The 18,670-nt window shown below is 37.4% G+C and overlaps 1 protein-coding gene across 1 annotated transcript in view; it reads left to right on the top strand.

Moving 5' to 3' along the window:
* Window positions 1-18,670, top strand: part of LOC134669653 (limbic system-associated membrane protein-like) — an 80,195-nt gene that overhangs the window by 13,341 nt on the left and 48,184 nt on the right. Inside the window, exons 2-3 of the mRNA XM_063527328.1 lie at window positions 5,112-5,304; window positions 13,175-13,311. Coding sequence (XP_063383398.1) covers window positions 5,265-5,304; window positions 13,175-13,311 — 177 coding nt within the window. The 5' untranslated portion in view covers window positions 5,112-5,264. The remainder of the gene's footprint in view (window positions 1-5,111; window positions 5,305-13,174; window positions 13,312-18,670) is intronic.

An 18,670-nucleotide genomic window follows, 5' to 3' on the forward strand; every position in this document is an offset into this window, starting at 1 on the left:
TTATTTTATTGCTTTTCTATGCATGGGATGGGATAATTTAAATATTTTAGTTAAACCTTAAAATTACTTTCCACCCTAAGGTTTTAAGTGGCACTTTCCACTCGAGTGTTTGTATTAGCCGTTTACTTTCTGAGAATGAGTGATGGAGCGAACCCGTCGGGTGTCGATAGATGAATGAAAAGAAAAAAATATGTACGGGTTATTGAGTTTTTTCTTAAATGCACCTTTTAACACACTTTTTTTTTATAACTAGCATGCATTAGCTTGTTTATCTCTGTTTTTTTAATTAAGTATGTGATATCACAGATATTATTTTTTTTACAACTAGATATTTGTAAAAAAAAATATAATCTTACACATACAAAGGGTCTAGCAGGCTAAGCGAACAAGAAGTGCCCCCAACGACGGATTTGGTCATTCTTTCAGGTGGTGTACTGGCAGGTCCTAAGAACTCTCTATGCTTAATATCAGTCCTGGATCTTCTTTTGTTTTCGAGTTATTCAAGATAATGTAAAATCATCAGTGTATCATTGAAAGTGTCATATTTTGTAAACCGTTCAAGTTAGATTAACCAAACAAAATTATATTTGACAACAATAAAATAGACTACAAAATGAATATGTTTAACCTGCATCATGTCCTTATACTTCATTATAAAAAAAAAAACATTTTATTTTTCTTCTCATTATTTTTTGTACTATTCGCGGAGGTACACCTACAAAAAAAATATGCATGAGTAGCCACTAATACCCACTATATAAACATATAAAAATATTTGCATAAATCTTCGTGCGTCATGTCAAAAAAAACGTTATCGAACAAGGATCTCGGAAACGGCTCTAACGATTTCGATGAAATTTGCTATATGGGTGTTTTCGTGGGCGATAAATTGATTTAGCTAGGTCTTATCTCTGGGAAAACGCGCATTTTTGAGTTTTTTTATGTTTAGAGGGGGGCCCGCCCCCTAAAAATTCACATCAAAAATCTCGGTGGCTTCACTTCTTAAATCCATCTTTGGATCCTAAGGACCAATCCTGCCAAAGGAAATCTCTTGTTCACGCAACGCCGTATCCCACCCCCAGCACCTTCCGCAAAATATTTATAATGAAAGGTAAAATAATAATATATTGAAGGTTAGCTGGAAGAGATCCCTTATAGGGACAAGTTTGCCACTGTATCTCAATTTCTGCAAATTTTATGTAACTATTATATTATTATATTTCGCTAGTATCACTACAAATTAGCAAATGTATCGCTGTTAATAAATAATATTGAAAAAATAAACAGAATTGAAAGGAATTCCTAAAACGCCGCAAACCACAACACTGGCAAACAATACAAACAATTCAACAAAATATTCCGGTTATTTTTCATCTGACACGAAAAAAGAATGTTAACGAATCTGTGGAAACGTTAGCTTTACTCCTTTCAAATTGAACGACTATTTGAATTTCCCGCACAAGCGTACAAACGTCGAATCCAAAGTAGAAGAGAACAAACATAAATGGTTCACGTCACTTTTACCTACGTTTATCGATACGACTTCAATCGGTGGAGGTTTTATTAAATTGTTGTTTTATTCTCGATGCGACGGGCATTGGCATTTTTATAATATTGCGTGCCACAATACGTTTTGACGGTAAACATTGTGTTAGGTTAGACATACGCAATTCTGATGTTTTGATTATTTTAAAGAGATTAGAGTACTTTAACCATTGATAAAATATTTGTACGTAAGCGTTACATTTTGTTTGGTGATTTTAAGTAAACAAACGATTCTTTCTTGTTAATGAAGAGTAGGTATTTATTATTTTGTAGTACCTAAAACGGGACTTCATAGCATACAATAAGCTAAAAGAAATATTACCTCTGACCTTTCGAAGGTGACATTGTCTTCGTGATTCGGGAGGAAGACTGACTAATGTTGACAGCATCATTTTCTAGCTGCGCGAGTTTTTCTAACTACCTGCAGATGGGTATTGGCGTACTTACTGCACAAATGTGACACAAAATATTTAACAGTTGTGTATTATCACACGGGCTTTTTAAAAATGTTGTATGTTGTAGAGGAATTATTTCAAACAATATTTGTTTTTCTTATTTAGTAGGTAAACGTTGTGTGTTTTGTTGCTGCTATATTTTTATGTATATTTCATTAATAGATATTAAAGTTTTCGGGGAAAAACGTCATCATGGTAACAATTATATCCGGTCAAAAAACTTTGTCAGTAGAAAAAGGCGCGAAATTCAAATTTTATATGGACCGATTACCCTTCGCTTCGCGCATACATATTTTAAATGTGCCGCTTTTTTCTGCTGATGGAAATGGCTTGACAGACTATAATTTATTCAGTCCCTAGAAGGTCAAATGGCAAAAGCTTTCATTAAGTCTTTACCTAATTCTTGGAAAATTTCGTCGAGCGCAGCCCTCATTCCGGAAATAACAGCCTTTTGTTTAAACCGGAAAAACGATTAGAATGTAAGAAGAAAGCAAGGATTAGGGACTCAAAAGGGCAACGCAGCCAACCTTATTGGGAGCCCTTTCACTGGATTGGAACGTAGGGGAAGTAACTTTAATTTATAACGGTGGATTAGGTATAGGTATAGGTGGATCTAATATATCTTGATGGTTTTCTGTCGCTTACAGACACCTGCGACAACATGTTGCACAATGAAGGCCGCAAAAACATCTGACACGATATTATTTGTAGGGCTATAAGAGCGAGTCACATATTTTTGCGGCCTTCGAAGAGTAATATATTATTGCAGGTACTATAAACTAACACGCTTACAGAAAGGGCTTATTACACTAACCATGATTTGGCCTAATTTTCGAATTAGGTTAAGATACTTACGTCAAATATTTCCTAAAGATACGATATGGATCGGATATGTCAGTATCAAAGGTGACGTTTATGTTCTAAGAAACGTCACTTTTGACACTCACATATCCGATCCATATCATATCTTTAGCAAATTTTTGACGTATTTTTAAGTTCGAATCAGGCCGTTTGGTGAATTTAACACATTCACTCACTGCCAGCCCTCCCTAGGAAGATTCTTTGTGTTCTGTGTCCGTCAGGCGCTTATCGCTACTAAGCGGAAAAACAACTTTATCGGCTACGCTCGTAGCACTAGTGCTGCGAGTGAAAGTACTAAAAACTTAAAAACTAGGTTATACTGCCCGATTCTAACATTAAGATACGTCAAATTTTACGTCTAGATACGACATCCATTAGATATGTCAGTGTCAAAATAATATTTTTGTTTAAAGAAACGTCGTCGCTTTTGACACTGACATCCATATCGTATCTAGACGTATTATTTGACGTATCTTAAAGTTCGAATCGGGCCTTTAAACAGTACCTAACTTAGGAGAGCACGAGTGTCAAGAAAATTTGATTCATCAAGTAGAAAGCGCAAATAATATAATTGCTATAGCAACGGATTAAAATGCCATGAAAAAGCAATACTAGGTCACGCGCCGCGTCAAATAGAATAGGCCGGTTAATCGATAGTTATATAATATCAATTTGAATGGGCTGCACTAGGTTGCGTTGACTACTAATAAATTCATGTTTGCATCGTAAACAAATAAAAGTTGATATTAAACAACAATAAAAATATCGATAACTAACTTGTTAAATCCCAAATGCCCGTACCCGTAGCGCCAAAAAAGTTTACGGTTTACCCTGACAAAGCGTAATAAGCTTCTAAGGTTTACTCGGGTAATTCCGAATGTCGAAAACTGTCGGATAATTCCGAAAAGAGACTTTTATTATGATGGAATTAAGGGTGATTTTCATCAGAATTTCGGAATTATCCGACATTCGGTATTACCCGAATACACCTTATAACTTTTATAGCATTTACCATCACCATTTATGGTCCTAGCTAAATTGGTTGTTTCATACTTACGCTATGGAATGTCCAGCTTAGCTAGTACCCTAAATGGTGTAACAATCACGAAGCGTGACTGTACCTACATGCTATAAAAGTGAAAGTTTCAATTTGTTATTTTACCTATACCTATGTAATATTTTTGGCTATAAAAAATATCATCTAAAAAGGTAAATGTACCTAAAAATACTTGGGTATTGAATAATTACTTCGATTAAAAATATCAAATTACGTTCCTGAAGAAGCAGGTGATATACTTAATGGTTCTCAAAGGTTAGCAACACACTGGCTCCCCTGATGCTGCTTAAATGTCCATGAGCGGCGATGACTGCTTCCCATCAGGCTATAGGTATTACGTTAAAAATGTGTCCTTTTATCCGTGTAAAACTCAAAAGTGGTAATACAGCACAAAACTTGAAAAAGTCAAGTGGTCGCTGTGGTTCGCCCTGGAGTGTTTGCTGAACATGACGTGGGGTAAAAAATGGATGTAGCATGTAAATCTCATTTTAAAAATGGCTGCTTTGCAATGTTTCGTGCAAATTTGTACGATCGTCGACAAAGCAGAATATTTACAATAAATTTATCGGGTGTTGCCATGTTTTACGGTTAGTTATCCAGGGAAAGAATTCTGAATATTATTTATTTTACACTATATAAATATTATGGGGCTACTTTACCGCCCTAGTGCGGTAATTAGCACAATATGTGCCTATGTCGAAAATTACAGGGCCATATGTACTGTAAAACGTTGTACGATACACTTGCGAAAAGATAATTCGCAACTCGTGTCGGTTTAAAACACTCTCTTCGGTCGTGTTATAATTTATCGCCACTCGTTGGGAATGTCGCACTTGTATCGTATTGTACTATTACAGTAGGTACATCTGGTGCTACATTACGACACCGGTGCTATAATAAGTACATTACGTAACTACGTCAAAAATTTTATGGGCCACATTTGTACCTACTGTAAAACGTTTTACGATACACGCGCGAATAGGTAATTTCCTATTTTTCACATGTGTATCGTAAATAACTGTTATGCAACCGCTCTTTGTAACGCAACGTTCGGCTTTGTAAACTACCGGATTAAAGAGCCGATCACCTCAGTTGCTAATTGCTAATAATGGGCGTATGCCGGTATACAGAGTGCATAAAATGTAGTAGGTATTTTAAACAAGCACCTAACCTATTTCCCTCCCTTGTTTCAGAACCCACATTTGAAGACTTCCAAATTCACCTCCAGTAATTGACTATGGGAGAATAAGCGAAAAACAATGTCCGGACGCCGAGTGAAGTGTCTGAGTGTCGAGTGTTATGTGCAGTGAACTGTGAAGTGGCTGGAACATGTGAAGCCGAGCACGATGTGGACGGCGGAGCTTAGCTGTATTATCATATTGTTCGGTAAGTTTGCACTTTTACTTCAGCGACGGCTTTTTAACATTTTATTCTTATTATAACACGACCTTGAAGACGCTCACGCTAATTTAACAATTTCAATTGTAATGTCGCACATATCATAAACAAGACGAACTGAGAGTAATAACTACATCAATTACGAACCGAGTTATGATTTACAAAGTTCGATTGCCACTTTAGACTACGGAATAAAACAATTATCATGAACCTACCAAACACACAGCTGATGTTAACAAACGTTAATTAAGTTTGGTGTTTTTGGGAAACGTTAATTGAGTCTTTATTTCAATATAGGTAAAATTTAATAGAAACGGATGAGGTTTCTATTTTTTCATCGTAAAAGTGTAATATTAAAATGTATTCACATTGATTTGTGAAATAATTTTGAATTAGTAAACAGGTGTTGGCTTCTAGTAATTAGGTAATACATTTTTGGAGTTGGTGCTCGTCGATTTAAATGACACAACCACTTCTTGTAGGTAGTAGACAATATTTATTTGCCAAGCTTACGCTAGAAGGCCACAATAAATTTACAATGCGAACTACATTATAAGTATCTAGTCCAATTTAAGATAACTTTATTCTCTCATACTCGACAAGTTAATATAAGACCAATTTTTGAAAAATCAATATCTAAATAGTGTCTGAATGGTACCTATCTTCCTCTAAGTATGAGATATCGTCAAGGTCTTATTAAAAAACTGGTTAAGTGCGAGTCGGACTCGCGTTTCAAGGGTTAATTCCGTACATCACATCACACAATTTTCAAAAATTTTTTTGGACGTGTAACGTGACGTGAGTGAAACGTCTTGAAAAACCCGAACGGGTCAATCAAAAACCAGATGTAAGATGAAGTTTTCTGGCGTGGTAGCTTACATCTCTACAACTCTGAAGATTAAATGCCGAACAATAGCACAAGTGTCCAAATGCGAAGACTGAAGACCGAGCTCCGCATAGAGCTGAACTCGGAGCGTCCGACGGGTCGTGCTTCCTACAACTTCCGAAAGTGTTATAAAAGGGTCAATTTTCAAATAGGCATTTTTTGCTGTCCCACGGCTAAAACTCGAAATCCATAGGACTATAAGACTGGGTATGTATATATTTTCATTCAATGTATTATAAGCTTTAAAAATCATGCACAACTGTACCTAATATGTTATTTGTTCCTGAAAAAATCGCATTTGAAGTTCCAAAAACGGCGAAATTTGCCGTTTTTCGCGTGTCCCAGTGGCGGCATAGCGCAATAAAAAAAATCATAACTTTGGATGTAGGCAACATATTATAAACAACTTTGTATTTTTATAAAGAGCATTTTCTAGTGAATTGATTTAATCATATTGATAAATTAATGCGTTATTTAATTAAACAAGAGAAGCCTTTTTATCGCTGTCCCGCGCGGCACCTATTTTGTTATGACTTAAATATACCCCCTATTATCTTCTTTGTCTATTGAATAACGGTTAGATTAAATTTACGACGCAATAGTGCGGTTATTTGGGCATCGATTGACATCGAATGTAGACGCGAAAACAGTTTAATTTATTTTAAAACAGGTAAGAATCTCTTTCGATATATTTTGGTACGACATTTCGACATTTGTATGGACTCTTAATACATTGGTATATCGTTGAAATAAAAATGTTTATTTTATAATAATAGTTGCAAATATAGTGTTAAAATATATAGTAAAATACATAAGTAAATCGGTTCTATTGTGTAGGAAATATCGCAAAAAAATATTATTGGCAACATGTCGCGACATTTGTATGGCGACATTTATACGGGTATTTTGACCATAAAAATGTCGATTGTGGCATACAAATGTCGATATAGTGTCATACAGATGTCGAGTAGGTGCCATACAAATGTCGTCAGGGTCTTATAAATGCAAAAAACATAATAAACAGTGGCATATACATGTTGATACTGCCATAAAATGTCGAAAAAATGCCTTATACATGTCAAAAGCGCCTTAGAAATGGCTAAATAGTGTCATACAAATGTCGATCTTTAAACGTCCATATCTAGCTAACTATAAAAAGTACAGAGGTGCCTCCTACAGTATATTTTTTGTTGTTAAAAATCCTTCCTAAAACAATGATTATAAATCAGATTTCTCAAAAATAAAAAATTGCCATACAAATGTCGAAAAAACACCCTCTTCAAAAATTGACCCAAAAGCGAATGCCGAAGAGAGATAATTCCTACAGGTTGGCCAAAAAATAAGTGCATTCCCGTAGCCCAGGAGGTTTTGAGATTATACTAAGCAACTTTTAGTATGGGACCAACCCCGAAATCGCGAAAAAAAATGTATGCTCCCATAGAAAACGGACCAGCCAATATGTATGAAACAGCCAAATTTTGGGGTTGCACGTTGGCAACGGGAATACACTTTTTTTTTAGCCACCCTGTATAGTGCTTTTTAAAACACGTACATAACAATAGTAACCTAATCAATCAGTACTACAAGTACCATTGCGACTGTGTGCCAGATACAGCCTAGTCGCATTTTTTATTTTCAGTCCGACTCACGCATGAAGCTAAAGGCACGTCTCTTCGGGACGCTTCGGGCCTTCGGCCTTATGCGGATATCGGCCTAGGGCCTTCCCAATAGCTGTCTACATCACGTTTCACTTTAACCATTGCGGCTGTGTCCCTAAAAAAACGTAACTGCATTTTTGTTCTTAAATCAGACTCACGCTTGACTCTAGATTTCTAATAGGTTTTCCTGTCATCTTTAGGTAAAGGACTATTTTGTCTATTTTTTTCAGAATTTCAGACCCAGGAGTTTCGGAGATAGAGGGGGGGGGGGGAATGGTCAATTTTTGTCTATTTTCTTGAATAACTTCTAAATTTTTTATTGTAAATTTATAAGAAAAATATATTTGAGATTCTCACAATGAGCTCTTTTGTTTGATATGTAACACAATATTGTTTTCAAAACTTTGTTTTTTAATTTTATCGTTTACCCCCCAAAAGTAGCCCCTATATTTAAAATTCATTTGTTGACGTTACATATCCGTCTTTGGGTCACAGACTTCCATATGTATACCAAATTTTAACTTAATTGGTTTGGTAGTTTCGGAGCAAATTGGCTGTGACAGACGGACAGACGGACAGACAGACGCACGAGTGATCCTATAAGGGTTCCGTTTTTTCCTTTTGAGGTACGGAACCCTAAAAAGGGTGAAGACCCTAACACATTGTCAAACAAGAATCGGCTTCACCGTTCCCGCACAAAGGCCGAGTGTTAATCACGCGAACGGCGTTGTTTCCATTAACCCCAACCAACAGTCATGCCCAAACGCCTCACTACAAATCCAGACAAATGAGACTCGTTTATCTCACAAAAATTTCCTTTTCAATAAGCTGAATACAAAATGAAATATTTACAAAACGGCCCGGTTAATGTCCAAAAAGTGGGGCATAAAAAATAACGGCACGTGACGGGAAACAAAGTGCGTTTTTATCGTGGGAAGGGATCGCTTTAATGGAAGCTGTTTGGGCGTAATCGGGTGAAATCGGTGGGATTCGGGAGTAGTCGGGAAGATTCCGAAATTAGGTAATAGCCGGTTGTGCAGTAAGCACGAATAGCGGTTAGAACAACATACTATGTACATTCTACCGCACCATAATCATATTACAATTAGGGATACCTAAGAAAATTGACCAAGTGCTCCACAAATACGTATAAGCTATTTTTCTAAAATTTGGTTTGTTGGTAAAAACTAGCCAAGTCAAATCCTTTATAATTTCAGGATTTTCTACACAACACAGAACTTGGCACCCATATAGATCTCAATTCTTTCGTCGGCGAGTAAACAACAACACATATTCTTAATTAAACTTGGCTCTCATTTAACATTTATGTTTTTGTTGGGATATTCTACAATTATCATAATTCTTTTTTCGCCGCATCCGGCCACAGGGGCGACAGCGGCTCCGTCACGTCAATTGTTATTGTTATTTACCAGATGAATGAGTGATTTAGACGGCGTGCGAACTCATATGCGATTTTAGTTAGGTACATCGAGGACTATGGTTACATCCAATTCAGCCTTGATTGGTTGGCTATACCGCAATGTAATGAAACTCGCATGCGAGATCGCGCGCCGTCTAAATGAGCCCTAAGGCTCGGGTAGATCTCAAAAGATAAACTTCATTTCGAAACTTGAATGAGTCAACAAGGCCCATATCACATATATAGACCACCTTATAGACTAACATACGTAAATACATTTCATAAACTTAAACTAAACAATATTTTGTCGACATTAAGAGCCCATCAACGTGCACACTAGCGCCACTACTAAATAACCGTGATTATTTAAATTTAACGTAAGATATTTAATAAAAAGGGGGCCACTACGTACTGTATTTTGTATTTGAGTACCTTTTGAATACATCAGACTAGTTTTTATGTTGCTGGATTCGTCAATCTATGCGTCCAAAGTTAAAACGGCCGTTTTTGTTTTGAGTTCATAAATCGACGAATCCAGCAACATAAAAACTAGTCTGATGTATTCAAAAGGTACTTAAATACAGTACGTAGCAGCCCCTTTCTTAAGTATATTTCATTAAATTAAATAATCACGATTATTTAGCAGTGGCGCTAGTGTGCACGTTGATGGGCTCTTAAGATGTGGCTCCGTTTGAATCGTCTGCTCACTGAGTCTATTTACTGGAACAGTGACGAGCACTCGGCCGGCTACCTACTATGGGTACTTAACAACAGTTAGGATATATGAAAACGTACAAAGGCTATCTTATCCCTCTGAGAAATCTCTTCAAGCTAACCTAAAAGAGTAACTAAAGTAATTTAATAGAACTATAATATTTTTCAAACTGGGAGAGTACGAAAGATAGATCATTTCAGCCTATATACGTCCCACTGACCCGGGACCCGGGTATGTCCTTAAACTACGTCCAGGACCCGGGTATGTCCTTAAACCACGTCCAAGACCACCGGTGGACGGGCAGCAGCGTCCCTCAAATTCGGTGTACTCGACTGCGATCGCCAACCCGCCTGCCAAGCGTGGCGATTATGGCATTCACCCCCCAAAAAAGGGGGAGGCCTATGTTCAGCAGTGGATGTCTTATGGCTGAGATGACGTCCCACTGGCACTGCTGAGCACAGGCCTCCTGGCAGGCTTGGGCTATAGTCCCCACGCCACCCCAATGCGGATTGGGGATTGATAGATGTCAATTCAATACAATTTTGTATTTTTCGGTTATAAATTCTATGGAGATGACATCTACTATCGTACCTTTCCAGTTTCAAAAATATTATAGTACCTACTAGTGACTAATACCATCCATACTTATTTCTAACCATGTAACTAGAGTTTGCAATCCGGATCCGAAATGTATGAAATTATCCGGATCTGGATCCGGATCCGCGGATATTCCCATACATTTCGGATCCGTCGTGCAAACCCTACATGTAACCCTCAGTAATCATTGATAGTTATTTGTTTTACAAGGGGGCAAAGTTGTTGTTTAACCGCTCGTGCTAATATTGATACCCGAGCAAGCGAAAGATTCCAAAATTGAACCACGAGCGCAGCGAGTGGTTCGAAAAATGGAATCTTGAGCGTTGCGAGGGTTTCAAAGCACGAGGGTAAAACAAAATTTGCCCCCGAGTGAAACACAAAATTTTTCACCACACCAACCCGAAGCAAATATTAAATTGTAAAATATCAAACAAAATCAAATCCAAATTAATATTATTAAATATTTATCATCCAAAACCACCATTTAAAAGTAAATTCTACCAGCAAACATAAGAAAACAACTCAAAATTTGCATTTGATTACTTTGCCTCACATGTGAATAAAATGCAACTTTGCTATCAATTTTTGAAGTGCAAAGTAAGCCTTTCCGAGCTGGTGTGGTGAAAATAATTTTACGGTTTAGACTCACTTGTTGTGTCACAGTGCGACGCACACAGCAGTGCAGTGTGTGTGTGTTTATTGTTCGTTTTGCTGTTGTAATTATAGCACCGCTCACAATCTCTCTGCTTAGCCTTAAGGTTGACTGGTAGAGAATGCCTTATGGCATTAAGTCCGCCTTTTGTACTATAAGATTTTTCTTTTGTGCAATAAAGATTAAATAAATAAATAAATAAATAAATAACAGTTAGTGCTTGAGAAAGGAGACCTAGGCTCTCCGAAACATGTCGCGCGAGTGACTAAAAACAAGTGAGTCTAAACCGTAAAATTATTCAATGTTAGTATGTCTCACAACAGTTTAAATTCCTCAGTAATCAGTTGCCCCATACCTGCGCATACCTAGCGTCTCAGCCTTGCTAGTGTTTCCGATTAATGCAATGCGTGCCGTGCGGAAATGTGAACGCATCGGCATGCTGATTGCCGTAAATTCAGTTAACGTATACCTAAACGGTCAGTTGGGAGGGTATACACAGCTCTCGAGAGCATTGGGTGTTCATCTAAGCTTCTGAGGGCCCGATTCGGATTTTGAAATAGACATCTATTAGATATCTTTTAGACATCACCAAGATACGATAACGATATGTTTAAGATCCAACCTGTCAAATTTGACATTTGCGCGATTCTGGAGATACTCTTGAACGATTTCCACAGGATATGACTTAGAGATCCAATTCACATCTAATAGATATCTTACTTTATCTAACGTAAAAGTGACATTGGTTGCCCGAATTGCGCTGCAAAAGAGAACTAGTTGATATCTAAACTATAACGTATCTAGAATGGATCTAGTACGTGTCGTCTCTTGTGAATATATTGAAGTTCGAATACGGCAGTAAGGCTCGTAGCATTCTTCCACGAACACATGAAGGACACAGTTGTTATTAACGATAAGGCGTTAGAGCCGTTCGTTGTTTCCAAAGGAGTTCGTCAGGCTTGGGTCATAACCTGTTTAATATACTTTACGCTTTTTTTAAGGGGCTACCCCACGCCAATGACCTTCGATCTGAATTCCTTAGTTTTCAAATGTTTTTTGTAGCTTATTATATTAACAGCAACGGCTTTATGCAATATAGTATCCCATATTTACTTCTTAGTTCATTGTCTTCGAGATATTTGGCATCAAAGTTGAACAATTTTAGGCTAAAAAACTGGTTTTCTGGCCATAACTTTTGGGTTAATTAGTTTAAAATTAAAACCTTGGACACGTTTTTCGGGACGTCAAAGACGAACCCAAATATGTAGATTTCGTACATGATTGTAAGATCCTACATTGCAAACTAGATACGAAAAAAGTGTTCTTTTAGACAAAGTTTAAAAAATTCATAAAAAATAAGTAAATTTTTTTTTCAAAATCCGGTGGACAAAACCGGAGATATAAGATTGAAAAACCGACAGCCATTTGTCTTATAATTCTATCTGTAGTGCAAAAAAAGGAGATACGATTCAAAACTTGTCAAAAACCTCAGGTCAGGTTAGGTCAGGTTGTGAAAACCTCAGGTAGCCCCTTAAGTACCGCTTTCGGTGAAAACTAGCAAGCGATCTGCAAACGGGGGCCGACATAGTACTTGAGAAGTAGGTACAGCGAGCTGTAAAATTGCATGAACATATTACATATTATGAATGAATTCATTGATAAAGTGGCGATATAGTTTTGCAGCTGGGTGTACCCAAACCGTTTTTAGGACAATTTTACCAAAAGTTATCATCGTAACTATTATTTATATTCACTCTGTCATATCTGACGCGTTTGAAGCCTCACAGATGACTTATTTCCCCCAAAACACACACATTTTTCGCACCGTCCATTCCGTTAACGACAAATTTTAAATTTTATGCCAGTTTCCGTAAAGCAGCCGTTTAACAACTTCAACCCGGACAGAGGCTTTTACATATTTTTTTTACAGGTGTATCAGCAGATGGCGGGGGCTGGGAGCCACTTGGGCAGCCCTACTTCGACAACAGCACGAAGCGAGAGGCCACCGCCGCCGTGGGCCAGCCAGCGTACCTGCACTGCCGAGTGAGAAATCTGGCGGATAGAGCGGTGAGTCGACAAAAACTTATTTCTGAGTAACTAGGGAACAAATCAAATTATTTTATGAAATATTTTTTGATTTGTTTTGTTTTGTCACGCTACTATATATATTAGAGTTTGTCAAAGGCGCGTGTATGCTAATACACCAGAGAGTTTGGGACGGTTACCGCCGGCCGGGTGGTCTAGTGGGCAGGACGTTAGCCGCATAACCTGAAGACGCGGGTTCGATTCCTGCCTCGACACCGGTGGACTTGGTAACTTTTTCTTTAGTGTATGATAATTAACTATTTCAGTTTATGATTCCTAAGTGCTATTTGTATTGTAGGTATTAATTTTAGTATCAGAGCTGGTTAAAGGCGTCCCCTCTTTTTTTTCATTCCATCTTTTCGCTATTTGTTTTCCATCATTCTGTGTAGGTAGGATGCGTTCAAGGTATTCCACCATCTCCATTTCGGTTTGATTTTACCCCGACGACCATCAGTGGTGTTCCGGTGAGTCCCACTCACTTGTCATTTCATTCGGAGGTGCATGTGACGAGAAACTTACTAGGAATTAATGTAGAAAGAGATGTAAAGGGCAAGAATAAGTAGATGGACTCTGTGCGAGACGATATGGAAAAAAAGGACACTTATTAATGATGAGATGACGGACAAGCGAATGATGAGTTTCCTTCTTGTGGCCTAATGTTGTTTACTAATTCTTTTATTAACTCAAATGATGGCGTATATGATTTAAAATTACTCCATAAATAATTACCAGATGGGTTACCGAAAATGTTTACTAATTTCGCTGCAGCGTATGTGGAAGTAAAGGAATTCCTTAAACAATTTCTAGAGAGATGAACGAATAATTAAGTCCGGCTTTCATAATAATTATGAAATTGCAGCCGGAATTTAGTAGATATCCAGATTCCTTTAAAGCAACAATTCTGTACCTTAATTACTGCTACGATGTCTGAAAATAAGACAAAATGAAAGCGGTTTTTACATTACATTTATTAAAATAGGACACGAACATTTTGGACTACAAGTATGCTTACGTTTAAATCATCGATAACTAGATGTTTTTTTTATTCTAGATGGATTTAAATATTACACCTTTCAGGGCTTTCAGCATGTTTTATACAAGTTTCAACATAAAACTAATTAAGGGATAAAATACGATGGTATATACATAATATTGGGACTTTCTGAAGACAAAATTATAAACTAGTAGTACCTTATCAGGATACGTCAGAACCCTTAACGGAATATGGCCGCCACGCCATTTAAGACGAAACAGGAGCTGAGTTTTAAATATTTTAGGTAAATATACCCGTCTCGCTAACGGAAGTGGCTCCTAAAACTAGTGCGATAAGGACAAGGCGAAAAATCCTGTGTAAAAATCTCAAAAATCGAGGTTTCGTACTCGACTGTTTCCTCCTCCAAAACTTAACCAATCGTAACAAAATTTGGAAATCTAAATGATTATGAAATTATCTGTGTCGGACCGTTTTGCTTTTTTGGCTAATTGATATCAGTTTTGAATACTACGCCTCTCATTGCGACATAGTCAATGAGGCCATTTTGGACATTTTTGAAGGGCTAAGCGCCTTAAAAAACAAAAATATCAAAAAGAGCAAAACGGTCTGACACAGATATTGATAATATTAATCTGTGTTGAAAAATCATTGCTCTAGCATCAAAACCTACGGAGGAAACAGTCAAGTACGTTTGTATGGAGAAATGACCACTCCCGTTGGCTCTTAAGGGACAGCTTCTTTCTATCTTATCTAGAAAATGGAACGTCTCATATATCATTAATAATGCAATGAGAGAATTACGCCTCACGGGTATTGTGACTCGCGGTCTGACCAAACATAGATACTGGAACGGAAGATAGCGGAACGTCGCGCGGGTATTTGGTTGCACTTAATTTAACAGCTTCCGTGAAACTGGCTTTATATCTAATATGCTCTTAAATTATTGACATAGGAATATAAGTAGGTACTTACCTAAACGTTGGCACGTTAAATCTCACTTATTTTATTAACGAAACCGTTAACGAACATGGTATTCATTCAGATTTTATGATTTTGGTGGAATTGATTCTACACGCTCTCTCAGTATAAAACTTACGGTTAATTTAAGGACCCCAAGAGTAGTGTGTTTACCAAACCCTTTTTTATTTAATGAAGAGGCAACACGTAAAATGGTCCGCAGGCGGCGTTGTCCCGGGGGGCTATAAGTGAAGACAATCCAAGCCAACATTCTTAAACCCGTGGTAAAAAAAAAAACATAATAAAGCCAAACGAGTTTTGTTGGTTAAAATGAGAGGTATTGAAGTAAAATGCTGCTTCCCTGGACTGCATTTCGCACAAACAATATGACGATCTTACACAAACTGATCATTCAAAAACAGACTCTCTTCAACGATGTTTCTACTTGAAATACTAGACTATATTGGTCGTTACAGACAAAACGGAGGCCACAATCACCAAATTTTTACTGACAAGTTTGATGGCATACTACCTAGATCGCAGTCCAAGAAAGTGGGCAGATCAAGCCCATTCCACTCCGGACATCTAACAGCACGTCACGTTTCACCAGCCCAAAACCGGACAATGGCAGGACGCCGTCAGAGAGGTCTGATTCCACGGGGGGAGCAGGACGTGAGGAAGAGGAGGTTAAAATGAGACACGAGGCGTAACGGCGACGGAAAATGGTTGTATGGGACCAGAGATGGGCATCATTCAAATAAACTTTTATCTGAATAATCATTCGAATAAACAATAATTCAAGTTTTTTTTATTCGCGAATCATTCACCCGCGGATGAATCAGTCGACCACTTTTCAAATGACGAATGATTTATTCGTTATTTCATTCGAATAAATCCACGAAAAATATTTAAGTTTTTTGGCTTATTCTATTCAAATAAACAATACGAATAATAACACGTTTCATATGACATTTTTACTGTTTGTTTGTTCTGAAGTTAAAGATTGTTAAGTGTTAAAGGATAAGCCCAGGTAGTATAATAAACAAAGGATTAGCGTGAACAATGAATTACACACACACAAAGTTTGTAACTTTCTAGCCTGACCTAGAAAGAGATAGCTATATAATAATAGAGTGAGAAAACCAAATTTTCTTAGCAGTTGTTTGCTTCAGAGCGAATCTTAAAGCGTATCAGTAACTATTTAAGTAGTTGCAGGTTGTTGAATTGCACATCACACTTGCCAAATCTTTCTAAACCGTGAAAACTTACTAAGGTATTTCAATAAACAAATTATTCGTGGCAATTCATTCGACGAATAAATTATTCGCGGATAAATTATTCGCCGAATAATTTATTCGAATAAGAATAATCATCCGACATATTTATTCGTCATTCGCGATAAATTTTGTTATTTTTATTCGTCATTCGTCATTCGAATGAAATTTGCCCATCTCTGTATGGGACACATTTATTTCGTTAAAGTACGCTCAGATTTTGAGCAACTATTGTGTGTTGCACCATGTACCATGTAATCATCGACGTATGATTGATTTAGCACCCAAGTCGAGCAATCGCGCGTGAAAGCCCTTCTATGAACGCTCCAATAAATTGCCATTTGTTTGATAGAACGGGTCACGAACCTCGATGAATTGGATAAGTACCTACACAAACGAGGTCGTAGTAAGACGGGAGTAAAATCAAGTCCTTACAACGACGCCGCACTCCTCATTTTTAGGATTCCGAGGGCAAAAACGGGACCCTATTACTAAGCCTCCACTATCCGTCTATCACTCTGTCTTTCACCAAGCTGTATCTCATGAACTGTGATAGCTAGAGAGTTTAAATATTTAAAGATGATGTATTTCTATTGCCGCTATAACAACAAATACTAAAAAGTAGGGAACCCTCGGTGGGCGAGTTCGACTCGCACTTGTCCGGTACTTGTCTTCTAGTAGTTATAGATGTTATCTATAACTACTTGACGATCATTATTGTATTTCAAGTTTAGCTTATGCATTCTGTCAAATTGTGTTTTTAGAAAAACTAATTATAGCCAGCATTCTATGAATGTAGTATGATACCTTTGGGTATGGTGCTTTACGCAGGCTAGCATCCCGTCCCCTCCCCCTGACGCAACCCCCCCCTTTTAGCATAAATATGTCCCGGTTGCGAGTTTTTTTTGTTTTTTGGGGAAAGTATACAAAATAGGAAAAAAGTGTCAATGAAAGAAATGTTCCCTAATAAATTCTGAACAAAAAAGGTTATATTCATTTTTTTGATACGACGCACCATATTCATGTTATGGCTAGATGAACTTCGACAAAATTTAACCGTTGAAAAACTTGCAGAAGATCAATATAACATAGTACGTGATAGTACTAAAAGAAATCATACAGGACAATAACCTTGCAAGCTTATTTTCCGTATAAGATTTTTTTCAGTACTATCACGTACTAACTTATAATGAACTTCAACAAGTTAATACATGAATATGGTGAGTCTTACTAAAAAGTTGTATATAACCTTTTTTGTTTAAAATTTATTAAGGATTATTTCTTACCTTGACACTTATTTCCTAACTCTAATACTTTTCTCAAAAAAAAAAAAAACCGTAAACCGGGACATATTTCATGCTAAAAGGGGGGGTTGCGTCAGGGGGAGGGGGAGGGACGCTAGTGTGCGTAAAGCACCATACCCAAAGGTATCATACTACATTCATAGAATGCTGGCTATAATTAGTTTTTCTTGCCCATACATTAGAACATAATTTAACCGAATCATTTATTGTAGGTATGTTTTAACGCAGTTTCACATATTACTAATTTTATAACGCATACTTACATATTCCGACTACTACTTAGAGATGCCTGTTAAACACAGTAGCTAACAGAAGGGGCAAGATGGTTGGCCACCTGATACGGCACGACAGATTCTTTTTAAACATCCTGGAGGGCAAGATTGAGGGGAAAAGACGCAGAGGAAGGCCCAGGCTCACATATCTCAGCCAAATAAAAGAAAGAGTGTCTGTCGTGTCGTACTAGGGATTTAAAAGGCTGGCCCAGCAAAAAGAAGAGTGGCGATTACTCGACCGACAAGAGCATAGCTCTCAAATACTTATATTCACGCTTTGTTTAAGTTGTGTTGTATTAAAAATGCAACAACTAAAGGATTTATCAGTAGGATCATGTACCAAAAGTGTCACTTGTCTAAATATAACTATTTAATCATCTTCCTCGCGTTGCCCTGGCATTCTGCCACGGCTCATGGGAGCCTGGGGTCCGCTTGGCAACTAATCCCGAGAATTGGCGTAGGCACTAGTTTTTACGGAAGCGACTGTCATCTGAGCATCTGACCTTCCAACCCAAAGGGTGCAACTAGAACTGGTTGGAA

The sequence above is a fragment of the Cydia fagiglandana genome, chromosome 12 (genome assembly GCF_963556715.1).
Source record: "Cydia fagiglandana chromosome 12, ilCydFagi1.1, whole genome shotgun sequence".
Taxonomy (NCBI): Eukaryota; Metazoa; Arthropoda; class Insecta; order Lepidoptera; family Tortricidae; genus Cydia; species Cydia fagiglandana.